Source organism: Sebastes fasciatus, chromosome 15 (genome assembly GCF_043250625.1).
Source record: "Sebastes fasciatus isolate fSebFas1 chromosome 15, fSebFas1.pri, whole genome shotgun sequence".
Lineage (NCBI taxonomy): Eukaryota > Metazoa > Chordata > Actinopteri > Perciformes > Sebastidae > Sebastes > Sebastes fasciatus.
In genome coordinates, this window is record NC_133809.1 from 8,961,371 (window position 1) to 8,982,916 (window position 21,546).

At 41.4% G+C, this 21,546-nt stretch overlaps 1 protein-coding gene across 3 annotated transcripts in view; it reads right to left on the reverse strand.

The window, feature by feature from the left end:
* mta1 (metastasis associated 1) overlaps window positions 1-21,546 on the reverse strand; it is a 59,000-nt gene that overhangs the window by 13,143 nt on the left and 24,311 nt on the right. For all 3 annotated transcript variants that reach the window (XM_074661071.1, XM_074661070.1, XM_074661069.1), the window contains exons 4-8: window positions 6,959-7,085; window positions 4,432-4,495; window positions 3,979-4,096; window positions 1,193-1,295; window positions 228-327 (exon numbers count right to left, since the gene is read on the reverse strand). In XM_074661071.1, the coding sequence (XP_074517172.1) occupies window positions 228-327; window positions 1,193-1,295; window positions 3,979-4,096; window positions 4,432-4,495; window positions 6,959-7,085 (512 nt within the window). The remainder of the gene's footprint in view (window positions 1-227; window positions 328-1,192; window positions 1,296-3,978; window positions 4,097-4,431; window positions 4,496-6,958; window positions 7,086-21,546) is intronic.

Below are 21,546 nucleotides of genomic sequence, written 5' to 3' on the forward strand. Positions count from 1 at the left end.
GATAAGATCTAGGGCAGAACAGACCCACACCAGGCTTCTGGGGCCAAGTGCTTGTTAAGGATAACCACAGACGAGCCTCAACAATCACTAACAGACACACAAACACACACTTTAACACACACACGTGCACTACAAGCACTTTCTTTGATTAACACAACTGCTACACTTTCCATCTATGGTGTGAACCCAAGGCCGCTTTCATGTATGTGCATGTATGAGTAGCTCACCAGGGTGATGTCTCTGGAGGCTGCAGCAGCGCTCATGTGCAGGCTGGGCTGCCGGACTGAACTACTGCAGTCCAAGGCTCTGGCGAACGTACCTACTGACCTACAGGGACACAGACATGACGCAGAATATAATGAAAAAGTACATACAGAGAGACAGAAAATGTACTTTTTAGTTTTACTTTCACCGTCTAGATTTGGTGATTGATACAGTTCCCTCCGACGGTCTTATTCTGAACCATTTATGCACAAAACAATCCAGTGTTTCCTGATAAAATATTCAGTGTTGCAGAGCAAATTACACAACTCCAGTCAATTTGCACTGAATAGGATAAAACTGCTAAGCAACCATATGTAGCCCAAAAAATGGGAAATGAAGAACAAATGCTTTCTAGGAATAGTTAGAGCAGGGGTCTCAGACGCGTCTACCAGCTACCAGTAGCTCGCTACCCGGCTCGCTAAAGGTTCAAAGAATATGTAAATAAATTAGATAACACAAAGTCACTTTTCAATCCAGTCAAATTCACAGACATCCCGCCCCCTTCTGACACAAAATGATTATCAGCTGTGAATTAAATGAGTTACGATGCCGTCAAGTAGGCTTGCTGCAGTAGTCGGTGTTAGACGGTGTTCGGGTATACACCGATTACATTACTTGCCCATCGCCGTTTTGCTTTTTTTTACAGAAATAAAACCCATTTAGTTAATTTTGGCGTATCAGCGCCGTCTTATAAATACATAGTCGGACAACGCACGCTACAAACTCAAAGTGAAAGTGTCAACATAGAGTAGCAGGAGTCAGATTTCACACAACGGGACGAGAGAGAGTTGACAGACAAGACGATGGTGGAGGATTTGGTGTCAAAGCAAAAAGCAAAAGCGCCTATTTGGCAATATTTCGGATTTAAACCCAATTCTACATCTTTTCTTTTTGTATTTGTATGCTTTTGCACTTTGTGTGGACTTACCGAGCTACTACTAAGAACTGGTCGATCTGTTTCTCCGTCAGCGAGCTGTTGGGGTCCCAGATCTTCTCCTCTAGTTTCTCCAAGTCTCTGCCATCGTCCTCGCCTACACAGACCCAGAAGACACACAGACACAGTTAATTCTCCTACGCTGTTCAAGGCCACTACGGCTCCTTATTGACCACATATGTACAGCAAGAGTTTGTAAATTCCACAATCAAATTAGATTTTCTTCGTGTTTTTTTTTCCTTTTTTAAAAATATTGCTAGCTCGTGCAAAGTTTAAATGAATCCCACAGTTGAATAGGTGCGGTCTGTCGAGCTGCCAGCCTGCTATAAACCAGCCAACCTGCCTGAGCTTCTAACACATGTAACAGAATTTCATTAACATGGGTTTAATTAGAGAGCTCGGTGTCCCCATGGTGCCTAATTGCAATTTCAGAGGTTTTCCCACCTGCTAAGAATAAAATTCTGGCAAAACACTGAAACCTAAAACTGGCAGTAAAAATAGTCCCGTTTAAAAATGCTGAATATCTGCACACAATGCTGGAACAGAAGGTCTGGAAAATATCCTTCAGACTGCCGCTTGAATGAAAGTAATTCAACTATTTAATATTATGGACAAGTTGCAAAGATGAGAAACTCTTTGTGTGTGGAAGGTCTAGTAGAGTTTTAAATAGTTTGCTTTAAGATGCTTTCAGACAGCGAGCGGTTGCTGCAGCAGGCTTATGAATGCTCACGGCTCTTTGCCGCTGCAGATAATGCAGTTTATGATGGTTTGACTTTTTCAAATCGTCGCCTTGTGACCATGGCAACCTTAGAAACTACGGCGATACATGAGCTGATATCACTGCATCTGAGTTGAGTGATTCACGCCTTCATCAGCAGAGAACAGACGGATTCATGACTCAGCTTTACACCCAATTCACACCAGGCAGCAGTGAAGTGTGGCTCGTCACAATAATTACGTTTTTCTGCGGCCGGGAGGCGTGTTCATGTGTTTCAGACGGGAAGACATTCTTTGTAACAGGTCAACATGTCACAGGAGTCACAGGATCTGTTTACTGATTGGCTGCGGGTTCTCTCTGGCCGCTTTGCCACTAAAAGTTCAACTTTTCCAAACTTTTAGTTTGGCTGCACTTCGCTGCCGCAGCTCGCTGAGCTTGGGAGCGGCTGCTGCAGCTTTTCATAGACATTACATGGAAGCTCGCCGCAGACCAAACTTCGCCTCTGCTCTGGTGAGAATTCGGCGTCCGATTCAAGTCCGATTATCCTGTCTAAACAACATTTATAACACTAGTTAGCAAAACATGCTATGTTAATAATGCCATATTAACTATTCCCTCTGTTTTAAGCTGCAACCCGCTCTATTTGCCTGTGGGATGAGATTACGGGAGGTGGAGAGCAGCAGCATGTGGTGTACAGGCTGGTAGGATGGGAGGTAACATGTGGCAGCGTTGCGTCCTGCTGCCGCTGATTCAATATAGTGGACACTGACGTTGTTGGGCAGCAACCGCTCGCAGTCTGAAAGCACCTTTACAGTTTGGACAGAAACTAAACAATGTGTTGAGTTCCAGTTGTTATTGTGCATTCACACATACGTACGCGTACAATATTTTTGTACAGGTTGCATTAAATTCAGTTGTTCAAATTACTGCCTGTATACGTGTACATGTTATCCTGTAATAAAGGTCGTTCACGTGTTTTTTGCAACCTCAAATCCATTGATGTCAATGTAGATGCGCAGCAGGAACGCTCAAACACGGGAGCAACGCCGGCGCGATGCGCAAGAGTTCTCAAGCACCTATTTTTCAGGGTGTGACGGCTGCATCCCGAGATAAACATATTTCAACTTTTGTAACGCTGCAGTGCATGTCATGTGATGAGGAACAACCAATCACAGCCAGCTGATATCTTTTCTTTCTTCACTAAATATCAGTCTACGGTAAATATATGAAGGAGAAGTTAATCATTCTAGTGCAGGGCTACCCAGAGCTTTACGATCTGTCCCACGGACTATTTATATGCTTCACCCTTTCCATCCGAGGACGTCACAACATCTGGTTGAAAGTTCAGCCAAACTGACACAGAGAAGTCGAGCAGTAAAGCAACTGTGAGGGGATTTACGGTGCTGGAAATCATCTTTGTTTTGACTTTGTTTAGTTTAGTCAGTGACACTCACTGCTAAATTACCACAACTTCATCATCATACCACGCAGGTTTTGGTTGCTTAGTAACGGCAGGCGCGACAAAAGTGCAACCTCCCAAGCACCTTGGATAAAAGGATGACAGCAGCACGCCCGGCGTTTTCAACGCGTTTTTAGACACTACATGTGAATCGCCCCTTAGGAGGAAATGGGAGCTTTTAACGGTTGTCTAGCAACAGTCAAAGTTATTTTCAAGTAACATCACGCACTCCATCCTTTTCATCCTCTCCAGGTGACTGTAAAATCATCACTTCTGCAGCACATAAACAATAATCTGTTATTTTAAATGCTTTAATTATGTATAATCAAGCTGCCACACTGTGATTGCCATGGAAACCCAGGTTAGTTGTTTTTTATATAACTTATAAATATAAGTAAATGGTGGCTTAGGGCAGAAAAGGCCACTTTAAGTTCATGAAATGTTCTTGAGAATAAATAAAAGAAAAAGAAAAAGAAATCAGAACACAGGAGGGTAAAAGACCCCTGAAGGAAAATGTTAATGTTCTTCTCTGTGAATAAACTTCTCTGGAAAACTGTGTCAATTAAAAACTATTTTAAAGATTTACGTTTAAGTGTGATGTACCTTCTTTGAGGAGGTCGGTGATGTCGGCCTGGTACTTGTTCCCAACGCGGATCTCCCCCTTATCAGCCAGCAGAGTCTTTTGCTGAGGGTCATACACCAGCGAGTAGAAAAAGGCATCCTGGGAAATACAGATGGCAGGAAGGCGTGAGGATATGAAAGGAACAGGAAGCGAGACGGGCAAACGGAGAGGCGAAAGAGGAGTGTATCCGTCTCCGCATGTGTGTGTGTGTGTGTGTGTGCATCTTCCCCTCTGCTAGTCTCTTGTCTCCTCATTACTGTATGTGAAGAGAACATTCTGGGTCAACACGTTGAATAATTCATCTGGAAACAAGAATCTCTTAACTCATAAGTCTCTCACACACACTCTTAGATGATCCTGAAATCTAACACACCTAATCACAGTTTAGACGACCCCGTCCTATTATTCTAGCATGAAGAGCTGGCGGTGCGTACCTCTCTGTCCAGGTAAGACTTCAGGGCTTCTGTCTCGTTCAGCAAAGTCACACAGCACTTCCCCCTGGAGTCCAGGAGGGATGTAAAGAAAGGAAATGAGGAAGGGGAAAAAGGAGGAGGGAAGAAAGAGAGTTAACAAGTGAGAAACAGAATACCGGACTTAAAGTCCAGGGGATAACATGTTGTATAAATGCTACCCTGGTCTAACTGTCTAAGAGGATACTTTGATGTCGGATCAGAAACTGCAACGATGAAGCCAAATTATTTACCAGCCAAGTAGTCGTACCTATCTAGCCTGAAGCGAACACGATTCGGCGGGGTGATAAACTCAAACACCTCATGTAACCTTGCTGCTGCCGCAGGTGTTAAAGTTAGAGAACTTCATCAAGTTTGAATCCTCACTAAACAAACGGCTCATCAGAGTATTTTTATTCAAGCAGATGTCACAGTTAGCTCTTCAGAAATGTCAAGTAATAAGCTTGTAATGACTAGGTGGGTTTGCCTGGAGCTTACTGATGAGCAAGTTCTATATGTAGAAACGGCTTTCTGTTGACATTTAGTGCTCAACGTGCACATCCCATATGAATGGATTATTTTATGTCTGAGTTTGAAAGCCGACTGGCTCAAACTGGCTTTCCAACATCTTTCAGCCGTCATATAACCGTATGTGTAGCAGATAATGTGAGTGAAGGAATCAATAAATAAACACATCATCATCATCATCATATCATTATCATCATCATCATCATCGTCATCATCCTCCAAGTGAGTCAGAACTGCAGTTTTTACAGCCACAAGCACAGAATAGAAGGTAAAAAAACAGCATACAAAACAGAAATAATGGGTTAAGTAGTCAAACTGATTAATAAATATCCAAGTTAAAAAAACAGTATGATCAAAGATGCAGTGATCGATCGGCCACCGGTTGAAACCGGCCGGTTGTCAGCTGATTAGCCGGTCACGGCGAACAGCTTAACCCATTATTTCTTTTTTAATACTGGGTTTTTACCTTTCATTCCATGTTTAAGGCCATAATATGTAAAACTAATTTCTACCCTTTGGATTCTGTGTGTGTGGCTGTAAAAACTGCAGTTCTGACTCACTTGGAGGATGATGATGATGATGATGTGATTATTTATCAATTCCTTCACTCACATTATCTGCTACACATAAGGTTATATGACGGCTGAAAGATGTTTGGGAGCCGTTCAGACAGTCTAACAAACTCAGACATAAAATAATCCACTCATATGCGTGTGTGCAGTGCACGTTGAGCACTAAATGTCAGTCTCTCATTTATCAGATTTTTTTGTCTGTCAAATTTACACACATGCCGCATGATTGTTTTACGTTGCGCACACAGCGATAACGTTGCAGCCATACACACACATCATGCGTCGGTGTGGAAGTTGTTCAGCGTGAGTGAAGAAGACATAAAGCTCACAATTTTTAACACCTGCATGTCCAAAATAAGAAGGTTCTTTAACTTGATGCAGTGTTGGAGAAAATGTATGTTTTTGAAGTAAGGGATAATGTACAGCGAGCCGGTCATTGTTGTGATTAAACCCCGATGCAAAGCTGCTTATTACATACTTAAGAAATCAATAATTTGACACGAAAATGGTCCTCCAGAGTCCAACATCAGAACTGTGTCCATAGCAACGGTCTGTTATTTCTTTATGGCAGGCTGAACGCTGTTTTTGACAAATCAGAATCGAGAATTCAGCAAAACCGTGTAATAATAATCAATGTTTTATAAAGAACATTCATTTGAATTTGAACTTTTCATGAAAGAAAAAATAAGAAAATGTTTGGGTGTGCTGCCAGTTATAGTCCTTGGACAGAAAAAAAAAGAAGAAATTGGAATTGGCCAAGAAAATTGGTGCATCTCTAGTTAGAGACAAAAGTTGCATTTACTGCTACTCAATAATAATATATACTATATTTGACTGACTTTTTTATTATAAAATAAAGCAAGCTTGACGGGTTGCACTGTTAACAGATACATCAGTTGTTCTCCTGTTTTATTTGCTGCTCAGAGTGTTTTCTGTAGTTAACTGTAATATTAAACCAAACTTGCTGTTACCACGGTAACCACGGGTATCGGCAAATAATCCAGGACTGGAAATTAATTTTTTTTCCCCAAGGATTACAATTTAAAATTTCATTTTAACAGTCAAAATTATTATTTATTTTTAAAACAAGTGAAAAGAATTATGACACTGAATCAAAATAATTGCTTTTTTTTTGCAGATTTACTTGTTTTGAGTTTATTGACAATCCGTTCGATGGCACGTTTTCTCTTGTTTTTAAAATTTGGGATATTTGGACTCAATAGTAGCACTAAGGAGTAGCTTTCTTCACAGCCGGGGATAGGTATGTGCTATCAAAATAGTGCACACTGTGTGAGTCCAAAACTCTTGGGGGGGAAAAGAGGAAGAAAGAAAACTGAAACTAAACTAAAGCCGATCATTTAGTGATGTAATAGCAGAGGGGTGGTGGTGGTGGTGGTGTTACAGCAGGGTACCTGATGTGTGTGGCAGGTAAAGACTCCAGTTGGCGGGACAAGAAGAGCTCTCTGTGTCTGAGCTGGTGTTTCTGTTTCTCGGCGAGGTCCGCCATCTCTGGATTCTCCATCTCCTCCTCCAGCTCCCCTGGGTGGTGAAAGGGTCAAAGGTCAAACATATACCCATTGGATGAGGAGGAACAATGACGCCCACAGGGAGAACAGGGGAGGAGGAGGAGGGGGATGCAAATGTATCGACTACTGCCACAACAAGCAGATATAAAAGCACAAGGATGCACCCTTGATGAGCTGGAACAATAAAGTCCTCAGGGAGAAGGAGACTTGTGTATACATGCACATATTTTATATAAATTCTCACTGATTATGTCTACATGAGACCTGCGATATGAATCAAACAACATCTGGCTACGGTTTTCTCATCCAATCCTGCATTTCAACTCTTATTACAAAAGCAACGGCATGTTTCACACCGCTCAGGATTCTCCATCATTTTAATGCGCTCCAACTGTGTTTTCATTATTCTATTATTTGGCTAATCTCCTGTATTTCAAGCGTGAAAACTACTAAAAGAAACTGAATGGGATGTTAAAAAACACCAGTCTACTCTTCTATGTTATCCATTTAGACCATCAGAAAGATGCACAGCAGGCAGTTCTGTAGCTTCCATTGAGAAAAGGTCAGTAGTTTTTCTTGGAAATTGCGGACCTGAAATGCGGTTTATTTTCTTACAATTTAAAGTCACACAAAACAGTTTTTTCAAATGTTGATAGTGATACTTTTTTAGAATTGGTGTCTTGAAATTTCAAGTAACACATAAACGAATAAAGACAATAATTCGACGAATTTTCCCACCAGAGTTTATCGGTGGAGTAGAAAAAAAACACAGAAATCAGTTTTTATACTTTTATTTTGTAAATCATGTGGACTACCTTGGGGCATATTAGATCAATTGAAAGAATTAAAAATGGGAAAATATGTCTGTACTCGTCTCTTTATGAGAACCAATTTAAGTTTTAGACTGTAAGAAAATGTTTTTACTTTCTCCAAAAGTCAATTTAATGGTTATGATTTTAGTTTAGGATAAAACAATTAGTTCACCCAAATTACACCCAAAAACAAACAAGCAAATTATCACATTTATGCAGATAGCTTCACTTGTATATCCCCAGGTGTGGAGATATCAGTTTCTGAGAATAAAATGGAGCTGAAAGGATTTTCATTTGTGGTGCTTAAAGCACTGAAAAAAAACGTGTTTCTTTCCAGGAACAATGTCCCAGTTATTCTGGGTAATCCCCAGACCTCGCTATCGGAAGTTTTTATTGGAACTTTCTACCTGTTCTGTGGATTATCCAGAGTAACAGGAACACTGTTTCTGGAGAGAGATGTCCTTCCTAAATCTCTGTGTTTTTTGCTACTTTTGAGTACAAAAGAAATCCATTTACCTCCATGAAATTGGGGCAGTGGCAGAAATCAAAACATGATTAAGTGAAGAATGGGTGAATGGACAAATGTGTGTGTGTAATTTGGGTGAAATGACCCTTAAAATCAGCACTAGGATTAGGCTAAGATTACAGTTTGCGTTTAGGATAGACAGACTCCATAAAGGAGAGAAGTAAAAGGACGTGTGTTTATGTTATGTAAAGGGGCGATTCGGTGTTGCACTTGCATAAAGTTGAGGAACTCCCAAGACGATCTATAAAAACACTGGATCCTACGTTTACCATCCCGACCTGTCAAATGTGCATGTCTTTCAAACTGCATACACCGAGTTTGTAACGCAGGCCTTATGCTAGAATGATCAAATCGTCAAGGCCCTGACACAACAAGCTGACGGTTGGCCGTCGCACAGTTTGGGGCCGTCGGTGAGCGTCTGTCCACTTAGTTTTTCCGTTATGTCCCGCACCGTCGGCTTCAGTCTGCCCCTGTTGGAGGTTTTTGGGCCGTTTAATCAGCGGTGGAGATCGTCGGTAAGAGAAATCGCTCTGATTGGTTGTTCAGTTTAAGCCAATCAGTGCATGAGAAAAGAAACGGACGTGAGGAAAGCAAGCCAACAAGTAAAGTCAAGAGGAAAAACATAATCTAATTTTTTTAATCTTCATCTCATCTGATTATTTCAATACACGGATATTTTTGAAGCTGAATGGCGAGTGAGAGTGATGCGAAAATGGTCGACAAACGGCGCTTTGTTTCATGTACGTATCATAACAACGGCTTGTATATCCACAGTCCTCGGTTGTCCAGTTTCCCTTTTTGAACGACAAATAAAGACTACCGCGACCTGCTGGTGTGGAGGGTTATTTCCTCTCACGCAGGCGCAGAACGTACGTGGTACTCGGCTGTTGGCTGTCATCTGTGCAGTGTGTTCAAATGCAACTTGTCAGCCAAGACAACGACAGTCGGCCTTCATCTCTGCTAGTTATTTGATGCCGGGTTGTTGTGTTGGGGCCTTAAGATTACAGTATGGGGCCCATAAAGGACAAAAGTAAAAGGACTTCCATAAACTTGACGAACTCACAAGAGAATCTAAAAAATGCTGGATCCTACATTTACCATCCTACCTGTCAAACGCGTATGTCTTTCAAAATGAATGCACCCAGTTTGTAAGGCAGGCCTCATGCTAGAATAATAAAATCATTTGGGTTATTTTGTCAGACTTGAAGCTCATCCAGAACCACAGTAAACATTACAAACTGCTCTCACAGGCTGACTCTACTTGACTAGTAAACTGACCTTTGTGTGCAAAACTGACAGAGTTTCCCTTTAGGCTTGTGCTGTTGATTGAGCTAATTTCTCTCAAGTCAGTCTCAGCATGTTCGGCATTGTGTCTGGGAGCACTACGACATGGATGGGTGAGGATTTCTCTTTCATTCCAGGTGTAACCTTGACTATCCTGGTAGCTCGGATTAACAGAATCGATGGTGAAAAACAGTCTTCGATAAGCGACTGTAGGTCACATGTCTGAGTCATCCTATAAGAATAGATTTAGCTGCTGCTGGTCGGCAACATCTCCACCGCACATTCGCTTCCTCGTGTGTGGATGAGGAGAGTGGAGGAAATGAAGGTGGGAAGAAGAGGAAAGAGGAGATAAGAGAAGGTGAGATGGACAGGAAAATAGATAAACAAAGACAAATAGAAGGGCACAGAGGGAGGAAAGTGTGGCAAAAGAGATGAAGACAGAGAGACGTAAAGACAGCGAGGAGGAGAGAGGGAGAGGAGGAAGGGGAGCAATAGAGAAATCAGCGGGGAGAGCGAGAGAGAAAGACAGAAAGAGAGAGAGTGGTAGAGAGAGTAAGTGCAACAGAGGGAAAGAAGAGCAGTCGGTGCGTGCTCCAATTCATTTGGAGTTTCATTAAAGGAAGCGAGACAGAAAGAGGGAGACGGGGAGCAGAACAAAAGCAATCAAGGGATTTTCAGGAGAAGAGATGTGTGGCCAAAATCAATAAGTACTCCTTCACTCCCTCACTCACTCTGCCCAGCACTCAGCACCCAGCAGACACACTATCGGTGCCCAGGCACAGCACACACACACACAGCACTCCATCTTCTGCCATGTAAAAGCAACAAAATATGGACTGAGATTATTAATACACACACACGATTAAAGGGAATAGGAGAGAAGGTGGGAAGCTGTAGGAAGGAGACAAACATGAACCGTGTGTGTGTTAAGCTGGGCATACGCTGCACGATTTCAGAAAATGTTGTTGTGTAATGCTTACTCTTACTGTACGAGTAGATCGTTTTTGCAATGTAAAGCCAAAGCTCACGAGTTATGTGCTCACACTGTACGATCCGATCATCAGTCACAACACTGTAGGTGTATAACACGGCCTGTTCGCCCCTGTGGGCTGTTCTGGCTGTTGATAGTTGTCAATAGAGATTTGAAAGCTCCGAGGCAGGTGAAGTTTGTTTACTAGCAGAGGTCTGTACGGGTCACAATGCTAACAAGGCAGAAACGCGCTGCCTTGATCACCTGGTCTGCTGAAACGTCTAAGAAGCTAGGAAGACATGGACAGTATGGCTTGTCCATTTTGCAGAGAGAATTGGAGGTAAGCTAGCTATGTTTTACTATATCTATTGTACATTATTATCTTGATAGCTATGCTCTGATTACTGTAAAAAAAAGTAGAAAGAAAGGCACTGACGTTGGGGAATCGGCTCATGGCTCTGCTTCAACAGAGCCTGTGGACGGCCGACCAAAATTTCTGGCATGTCAGAAATTGTCTGAAGGTCTGACGGGGGGAGATAATCGGTCCTCTGTCCCCCCGTACACTGCACAGCAAACAACACCCGACGACGGTGAAATTAGGTCCGACTCTAAAATGAGTAGTGCGGCTCAAAATTCAGGCTAGAAACGGGCTCAAATCGTACATATATACCCAGCTTTAGAGAGGCATCTATGCGTGTGCGACATGACTAAAACATGTTTTGTGGGTACCTAATTCTTACATTGTGTGCATGTATACCCGGTGGCTCATAATGAGCTCAAAACTGGTAGTGCTCGTGGCGTTTCCCCTACAAAACACTGCATTAGCATGAAAATCTATAACACTGCAAAACTGAATCAAATTGCAAAAAGGAGTGTATTAATTAATGGCAAAACTGTCTTTTACTGCGAAGGAGACGTACTGTAGATGTGAGCCACGCACAAGCAAAAATAAAAACCAAAATGTGCATATTTTTGGGCACTTTTTTGACAGCACATCAGTTGAATCATTAAAAGAAAGAAAGTGAATGACAGCAACTCTTAAGTTATGCAGGAACTGCGTTAGAACCGGAATCAATCACTTATCTGCATCAGACAGATCCTCCTGACGCATCTCATCTCATTATAGACTTTAGTTTTCTCATCATTATTGTTATTATTTGGGCATTTTATGCCTTTTTTGGACAAATAATAGTAGAGATTTGACAGGAAATGAGGGTATAACAACAATTGTCCCCAGCTGGACGCAAACTGAGGACATTGTGCGTCATAGTCAGGACTAAAGGTGGGCGATATGTTTCCAACTGGCCATCGTCAGCCCAACAACCAGCGATTGCCGATATATTCCTGATAATATAGTCTTTCTCTCTCTCTCTTCCTCGGAGGCAGACCATTTAATTAACAAACTAAAATGACAAACATCGCCCAAGAATAACTTGCCAGCGATTTACGCAGCCAATCGCCGATAGTCAATATTTTCGTCTAATCGCCCAACCCGCACCTTAACCCCCCTAAATATGCAATGTTTGCTGTGTGATGAAGCACTTCTGCTCATTACACCTGAAGCTTAATAAGCCTGATATTAGATTATATAAAAGGTAATAAGGTGTACATTTTTTTCAGGCAATAGAGAGTGCCTCCACTATAAAACACTGTGGAAAACCCAGTCACCTGTGCAACAGTCAGAGCAAGCCCAGAAAATAAACATGAGCCTCTGAATAACCATATATTAGAAGAGGAGGCACTCTTGCATGAAATAAGACAAATGCAGACATGATAGGATATTATTTTCACTTAAAAAAAATAATTATTGGAGCCTCCTTACTCCAATAATGCAATGTACCAGTTGCTGTGATGTCTTTGTGGGAGAAATTAGTTTTTTGGGCTAAAAAAAAATGAGGAACTGGAGAAAATTTAGATATTATTACTCCTGTCTGTTGCGTTTTTATTTAATCAACTGCATGTCTGTCCTTCTTTGCAGCTCATTATGATATATCTCCCTTTATTATCCTTGTAAAAAGGTGTTTTGTTGAGTTTTTCTTTATCTGAAACGAGGGTCTGCATCTGTATGCACATATCCATCAAGTATCCAGGTCATGTGGTGGTACATCAGCTGGCCGGCCCTTCCAACAGGCCCCTGGCTGAGCGTCCTTGAGTAGCAACTCAACTCCCCAACCTCAGTCCTTCTCCTCTCTTCCTCCTCGGAGCCAATCTCCTGGCAGTGCACCCACACCATACTCTCTACAAATTGCCTCTCCATCTCACCTGTCCCAGCCAATTATCAATTATTGATGAATGGGTCGCCTTACAGGGCTGAGAGACGGCGAGGGGAGGGGGGGGCTGGTAGAGGGGAGAGCAGGCCCGAGGGCGAGAAGAGGAGGTGAGGAGAGCACAGCAGAGCGTTATTACCTTAACAAACTGACTGCACCTCTATGATACAGTGTGTGTTAAAGTCTAGAGACAGAAGCAGACAGCGACATGCTTCAGCTCCAAAATCATCTGTCGAAAGGAACATAACAGTTCCATCTAAAGCGGGGAGATCTATCAATATAAAATCAATACTGAGACATGAGAAGAGATCGTCTGGGAGTTTGGTTGTGGTTATATAGTGACATAAGTTCAATATTGTCTTAAAGGGTGCATTACAGTAAAGTGATACTATTTTCTGACCTTACATAACTGTCCTGTCCTTTTTTTCCTTCTCAGTGACTAAATTAGCAACCTATATAAAAAATACAATTTATGAAAATACCAATAGTCTAACCCACAACATCATCACATAATCAATACTGAGACAACGGTTTTGTCAATACAGCCCAGCTCTAACTCCTGAATGAAATGAGGTAATTCAGATGGTGTCCTCTGATCTGTAGGCTACGACATGTTGGCCCAGTCAAGGACATTGGCGTTTGTAAAAAGTATTCCCACCTCACACAAGCGCATTATGAACATTTTTGTCCTCCATTCACAGCAGCACATTCCAAACAAGAGTAAGAACAAGAGCAGCACAGTCAGTAGAAAACTATACGGTACAACACGTGCTGATCATGTCTCGTGTCCGTCACATTGTGGCTACAACGGGACTTCACTTAATCCCTAGAGGTACAGCTCTATAAGGAAACTATAACAACATGAGAGTGACGGTGATTAAAGTGGCTTTTATCGAGTGAACAGATCTGGTAATTTTCAGATAGAGTTTTCCTGCATTGTCACACTGGATGCGATTACGAGGACTACTATCTGAATTAGTGCATCATGTCTGAATGACCTCTCCTGAACATTAGACTCTGATTCGGATTATTAGACGTCAGCGCTATAGTCTGCGCATATTCTAGCATTTTTTGTGAGTATGCAAGTTAAAATTTCACATGGTCGCATTCGTGCGAGTGCATGAATTAGAGCTGCACCGATAAACCGGTTGTCAGCTGAACGGCCATGACCGGTGACCTCGATCGGTCTCATATATCCGATTTTTTTGCCAGTCAAATTTACACAAATGTGCCGCATGATGGTTTCACGACACGCACACACAGCTGCACAGACCATAACGTCACAGCCACACACACATACACACACACAACATGCTCGGGCTTGCAGCCGGGCACTGCCGCAGAGACATCAGCCTCAAAACACCGCCGTTTGAGGTACATCTACACTTGCACACACAGAGAGAGGAGACGCTGAGCGCAGATAGAGGGATGGCCAGTGACCAGAGGAGTGCTGAGAGTGTGCTGTAGGTTGAGGCCCTCGAACCCCCCACCCGGCCCAATCTTCAAATATTCGCTGTTACTACCGTACTAATTACTACCGTTGATTACTTTTTGAGAGGAGGAGGCTGGTGGGGAGGGAGAGACAACAAGAGGTTACGACTCGACGATGAAAGTGCAGGCAGGGAGACGCCGACTGAGCCAGTGAAGAAGAAAAAACAGTGTGCAACCAAATCATGTGCTGGTGCGACCAACTGAGAAAGTGGAAACGCTGGACTTACATATATCAATTGGTTTGTTTACATGCGCTCAAAAAGAGTACAATGTTTTAGAAAAATTGTCAAAATTGATGCAGCAGAGGGCGAGGTATCCTAACTTTTAGTTGGATCTTATACATCTCATGTTGTAACTGAAATATGTCTTTTCATTAGACACTCCCTGGCTGCTAAATATCAACATCTTTCAAACTCCACATCTCCACTTCGTAACGCAGGCTTTCCAAAATTCAAAATTTATGGTCTCCAAATCCCGAGCCCAGATAACTTTGTTGGCATCATAAGGGATAGTTTCCCCAGACACAACAAAGCTTCCTCCAGAGAAACAGAAGACATTAAACAGCTGTTTTCACAGGCTGAGTAGTTCTTCTCATGAACTGATTTTGATGTGTAAAAAAAAAAAAAAAAAAATCACTTGGATTCCCCCTTTAAGGAACCGGAGTCAAATTTCTTAAATGTCATGTAAACAAGACACTAAAAGTCTGTAATTGGGGTGAGGTGGTACACGGTGTACGTGTATGTATGTAAACAAAGTTTAGCAGTAATCAGATTGTTGAAGTGCATTTAAACCTGTTTCCTGAGTGAACCTCATTTCTACCAGTAACCCGGTTACTGCAGTTCATTTAAACTAGGGCTGTCAATCAATTCAAATATTTGCATGATTGTCCATAGTTAATCGTGATTAATAGCAAATGAATCGCACATTTTTAATCCGTTCAAAATGTACCTTAAAGGGAGATTTGTCAAGTATTTAATACTCTTATCAACAAGGGAGTGGGCAAATATGCTGCTTTATGCAAATGTATGTATATATTTATTATTGGAAATCAATTAACAACACAAAACAATGACAAATATTGCCCAGAAACCCTCACAGGTACTGCATTTAGCATAAAAAATATACTCAAATCATAACATGGCAAACTGCAGTCCAACAGGCAACAACAGCTGTCAAGTGTGTCAGTGTGCTGACTTGACTATGACTTGCCCCAAACTGCATGTGATTATCATAAAGTGGGCATGTCTGTAGAGGTGAGACTCGTGGGTACCCAGAGAACCCATTTACATTCACATATCTTGAGGTCAGAGGTCAGAGGTCAAGGGACCCCTTTGAAAGTGGTCATGACAGTTTATCCTCGTCAAAATTTAGTATTAGTTTGGAGCATTATTTAGTGTCCTTCGCGACGAGCTAGTAGTAAATCACAAGTTGCGTTAGTTTCAGTGGCGTTAAAACGAATTTGCACGTTATTATCGCGTTAACTTTGACAGCCCTAACTTAAACCTTTTAAAAAATATATGAAGGCTAAACAAAAGTTTAGTTTAACGGCAGAAAGGTAAACGCATACCCAAAACTATATAGTTATACATAATGCAAACATTCTGTATGCAGGATAAGTTTGCCAGCATTCCCCCCTTTCTTCCCTGACAAAAAGAACAAGTAATTACATTTTTATAATACTGAAACACTAATATTGACTAATAAGCTGAAACAACATGAAATCTCTGTGTGCACCATAACAAGGCACAACAACTGCGTCGACATGAGGCGAGGATGCTGCCTTCACTTTGTAATCATTACAGCTGATAAGGACGCAGTTCATAAAGCTCTGCAGATGCAAATGAGAAATTCATCCTCTCATTGTAGGACGTACTTCCATTATAACATCTCATCATCTCGTGTCAAATATAGAGAGGTTGTGGAGCTCAAGTGGAACAACTACTACTACGGGCAGGAGTAGAGCCATGTAGACTGCCATCCTGCGAATTAATCCACTTATAAAACGGTGATAAAAGCATCGAGAACTGTGACTTGTGACATAGGTCTATGACCCACTTTGGAGTCCAAGCAAAAATAAACTAGTGGTTTTAATATACTGCACTGGTTCTACTTTTGTGCATCAGTTCACTGGCAACGCTGTTGTCTATTGTTTATGGGAGCTAGGAGCCACATCTCAAAAATAGAAAAAGGTTTGAGTCATGGCAAATTCAAACGTCTGAAGGGAGGGGCCGGGGAGGTAAAATGCCAAGTCCGCCACAGGATCTGACCACTCAGGAGTCTGCTTTCGCTCACAGGGGAGGAGCTAATGCCGGAGTTGGAGGCCCCGTGTGCCCCAGTGCTCTGAATCTCTGCAAGCAAAATATTTGATCAATGACTCACAGCAGACACACATAAAGACACACACGCTCTCACACACACACAGTTGACTGCTGTTCTCCACTGATCCATAACCAAACTGAATTAAATGCACCCCTTCAGCGATTCCTGTGACAGGACCCAGAGCTAAAGACTCAAGTCCATCATGCATATAAGAAAGACAAGAACGCGCACACACACTCACTCACACACACACACACACACACACGCACACACGCACACACACGCACACACGCACACATACAGTGAGGCAGCAGCTACAGAAACGCAGACAGGATACAGCCCACACCCATGCGGAGCACAGCCATTCCTGCCATGCATTTTTTACATATTGCAAATGTCTGGAAGCCCCTCACCGAACTGCAGCTGGCAGAGCTCAGCCAAAAACCCTGAGGTCTATATAGAAACCGCCTATACAAGGGCGTTTCTGCAACTACGGGCATTTTTAAGTCCCAGCAATGAAATTTGGGATTTATGTTGAAATTTGCAGTGCAATGATTGATAAATACATACACAGTGTTATTATCCAGCTCTACATAAAAAAAAATATTACTAAATAATGTGGTTTAATACAATTTATTAAGCATTTTATGGGTCCAAACACCACTTTTCTTCATGTCCCATAACTGTGGTTTCCTTTTCAGGGTGTACAGAAAAATCATGAAATCCCTTATTTTAAAAAAAAATATTTTTATATCAATATTTACAATGATGCACAAAGCTTGATGGAAATTAATTTGAATGTCTTAAAAATTATTTTTATAGAAATTAAATTAATTAAATTGTTTTAAGAACAAGTGATGAAAACCATAAAAAATGTTACAGATTAAAATCTTAACGACTATATGAAGCTGCTGAGCGGCTTGTCAATACAATGAGAATAGCTGGTCTATCTTAAAAAGGACAGCACAGCTTAAGTGAGCCTGCGCTGAAGTTATTGCTAATTTTGGGGCAAACCCCCTTCACTTTAATCAGCAGGTGGCGAGCAAGACACTGGAAGTTAGCCTTGGGTCTTGAGGAGTTGTAGCATTTATTCATCAACAAATAATCTGTACACACACTGCTACATTCACAGCTATAACGTTACTGCTTCTCTCGCTCTCTCGATTGATCCAGATCGGTGAATCGTTGCATCCCCTAGTTGAAGGCATGGTACACGTGTGTGCACATGATCAGGACGGTACGTCCTCCGCCTCATTTTGAGCCAGGAAAAAACCCTGATTATAGATTTTCTTAAAGGGACACACACACACACTGACAAAGTGATGCTGTGTGGTCCAACAGAACAAACAATCCCCCTCCTGCCATGGATACACCCTCCCAGGCCTCACACACACTCAAACGTAAGCGCATGCATTCACACAAACACATGTGCCCTCTTTCAAATAGGACACTTTAGTAGCTTTCTCTCTCTCGCCCACACACACACACACACACACACACACACACACAGGTTCACACCCCAAGAGTCAACAGTTAGCCTGCCACACCCAGTTAAAGTCTAGTGGTTGGTTAAGCTAGCCAGGGCTACAGGATGGCAGTGTTTCTACTGCTAGTATGACAGCAGCTCTACTGGCATGAATAGTGGAGGGAGTTAAATCAAACTGGGCTAAAAATGAATGTAAGTTTCTGGTAGTGATGTCACGGTACCAGAAATCTAGTAGTCGATACCAATACCAGTGAATTTACACGGTTCAATACCACGGTAAAAAAAAAAAAAAAAAAATTAATCCTATGTAATTCAACACGCACTCCTTTATTAAAACATTTGAACATTATAAAAAACAGAGGCATGTAGCCTTTAAGTAATAAATGAAAAGAAACGTCTAGTAATATTGCAAAACAGAACAGTGGCATGTAGCCTTCAAGTATCTAAAACAAACAATATACTGGATGTCTGTCTTAGAGGTGCTTTGCTAAATTGGAAGTATTTCCTCCTTTGGGAAGAAAAGCACGACGGCACCGTTACTGCACCGCATACTGTTTTTTGCGAATCTATTATTACTCCTTGTAAATCCGCCTCGAACGCAAAGTACTTCCATACCCGACTCCTGCTATTTGTTTTCTCAACGAGTTGAGGCGGAGGTAGCGCTGCAGCAGCTGCCATCTTTCACGTCTCGTGTTGTTGTTCCTTCATTTCACGGCAGATGAGAACACTTGTAAGCGTATACTGCCCCCCATTAGATCCGGAAGAATCGCATCTCCAGTACCTCCGCTCCGGTACCAAATGACCATTACAGGCATCGTTCGGTACCTTTGATACCGAAGAAAACGAGTACCGTCACATTTTTAGATTTTGGTACCGAAGTATCGGTTCTCATGACATCCCTAGTTTCTAGGTATATTAAATGTAAACTTTAAGTCAGAGTGGGTTGATGTAAGCATTGTGCACAAGCAGGAGACCAGACTGGACACCAAAAAGAGTGTCTTTCAAGCCGACATACTCTCTCTAACCACAACCTGTCATGTCAGTCCTCATGTGCTGCTCACTGTGTTCACAAATTAATGTGTTTTTACACAACAGCGAAATGAACGTTCATATTGCATTGAGCAGCATACTCATAGTGGATCATATGGGCTATTAAAAGCTACCTATACGTGCACACATGAGTGGAAATCATTAAGCATCACAAAAGACTCCACTCAATAATTGTTATGTTTGCTCTCCTCTTCATTTTTTTTTTTTTTTTTTAATTTCAAGATCATTTAATATTTATTTTTTCTAAATGTGGCTGTTAAGGATGACTATCTTTAAAATTACAGTCCAAAATCTGCCAGGATGTGGGTGGTGGTGGTGGTGGTATTTTCCCACTAAGATTATATTGAAGATGTATCGCCAGTTACTCAACAATCGGGTCTTCTTTCAAATGACAGTTGTATGTTTTATAAATCTAATTCAAATACAGTTATTTCACAATCTATATCCTCTCCTCTAAGGTAAGGTTGGCTTGTAGACAAACCACCATTCAAAGTACCATAGCATGTTGCGTACAAATATTAGATGATAAGATTAGAGAAAATAGACAGTAAAAAAAGAGGTGAGGTGATGTCATGTTAAAAATATATATATCCTGAGGTAGGAATAAATCCTGCTGCATCCCTCGCTGCTTCTTTACTCTTTGAATTCAGGCACTCTGCTCTGGAGCAGTGCCTTGAAGGCATCATTTCCAATGACCAATGGAGAGGAGACCTGGACATTCAAGAACGGCTCTGGCCTCTAAGAGACAAACTTTTATTACCTACGACTACTGCCATGCTCTCTTTTACCACTAACCATCTTTAACTGATCATCTCACTCCTTCTGGGCTTCTGTATTCGACCCTGTCTCCTACAAAATTATGTTCCTGTAATACTAAACTGCATTCTCAATTACGTTTAGAGGGAGACGTATTTTGTCACAGATTATGGTCACAGTTTTGAACGGTTTTAAACACGAAATTTAAAGAAAACAAAACAAAGAAATAAAACTACTTCATTAGGTTTAGGCAACAAAACTACTTGGTCAGGTTTAGAAAAAACATCGGGGTTTGGCTTAAGATGACTACGAAATATAAAGAAAACAAAGCAAAAATGCTACAAAACTACTTGGTTAGGTTTATTAAAAAACATGATTTGGCTTAAAATGACTATGTTTGTTATATTATTAAGTTACGGACGTAAATTAAAATAAGTGAACGTCAGCTTTTAGTTTCACACGGGGACACAAACAGCGGCCAGGGTGAAAGTCCTGTTTTTGTTTGACCCATCCATCACCCCGACTTTCGCGGACCATCATTTATGACTGGGCAATATGATCATGAATCTCCTATCATATATATTTTTTTATATTTATTTTGTATCGCGATATCGGCTAGACCTATATTTTATTTATTATTTCTCTATAATTTCACTTAAAACTGTTTTGCTCATTTTATGCTCTTAAGTTCTTAAAATGAGAAAATACTAGTAGTCAAGTATTCAGACAGGCGTATACAAAAATAGGCTTTACCATGTGGTTATTTTATATAGACTATTTATTTATTGAATTACCAGAAAACATGCTATATCGTGATATATATCATTATCAAGATATGAAGTGACCTACAGTATATCGGCATAGAAGATTTTGGCCATATCGCCCAGGCCTACCATCATTACAAACGTATTTGTGATACGTCAAAAACAAACATCATCCAAAACAAAATATGTTCTAACTTAATTCACAAAGCAGTTTTGTTGTATGGGAACATAATTTTGAGGAGACGGTGCTGCTGTATTTCCCCCTTTCTTCCTTTCCCCATCATTCAATCGTTGTTTTAATGTCTCTCTCTCTCTCTCTGAAAAACATCCTGGTAGCCATAACATTAAAAGCCTGCTTGAGGTAGAGCCCGGTCCAAGTCTGCCAGCTGTTCCAGATACTGCAGTATATGCTCCAATCTCTGGAGAATAGCAACACATTCAAGCACGCGCTACACACCCACGCTTAAGAGCATATGTACACACACACACATACACAAACACACACACAGGTGTCTTCATATTGATACACCCAACAGATCGAACGCCGTCTGCAATCAGGCCCCTTCAGAGGAGGGGCTGCTGCAGTCTGGACTGTTTCTCTCAGCTCAGTAACAGTGCACAAAAACTCTATTCAATTTTGTATCACCCCTGGTGTGCAAACAAGCCTCACAGTCCAACCAAATAACAAATAAGAGGTTTCCAGTTCAGGGAAATCGTGTTCAATCTGACTGAAGGCACTAGAACTTTGC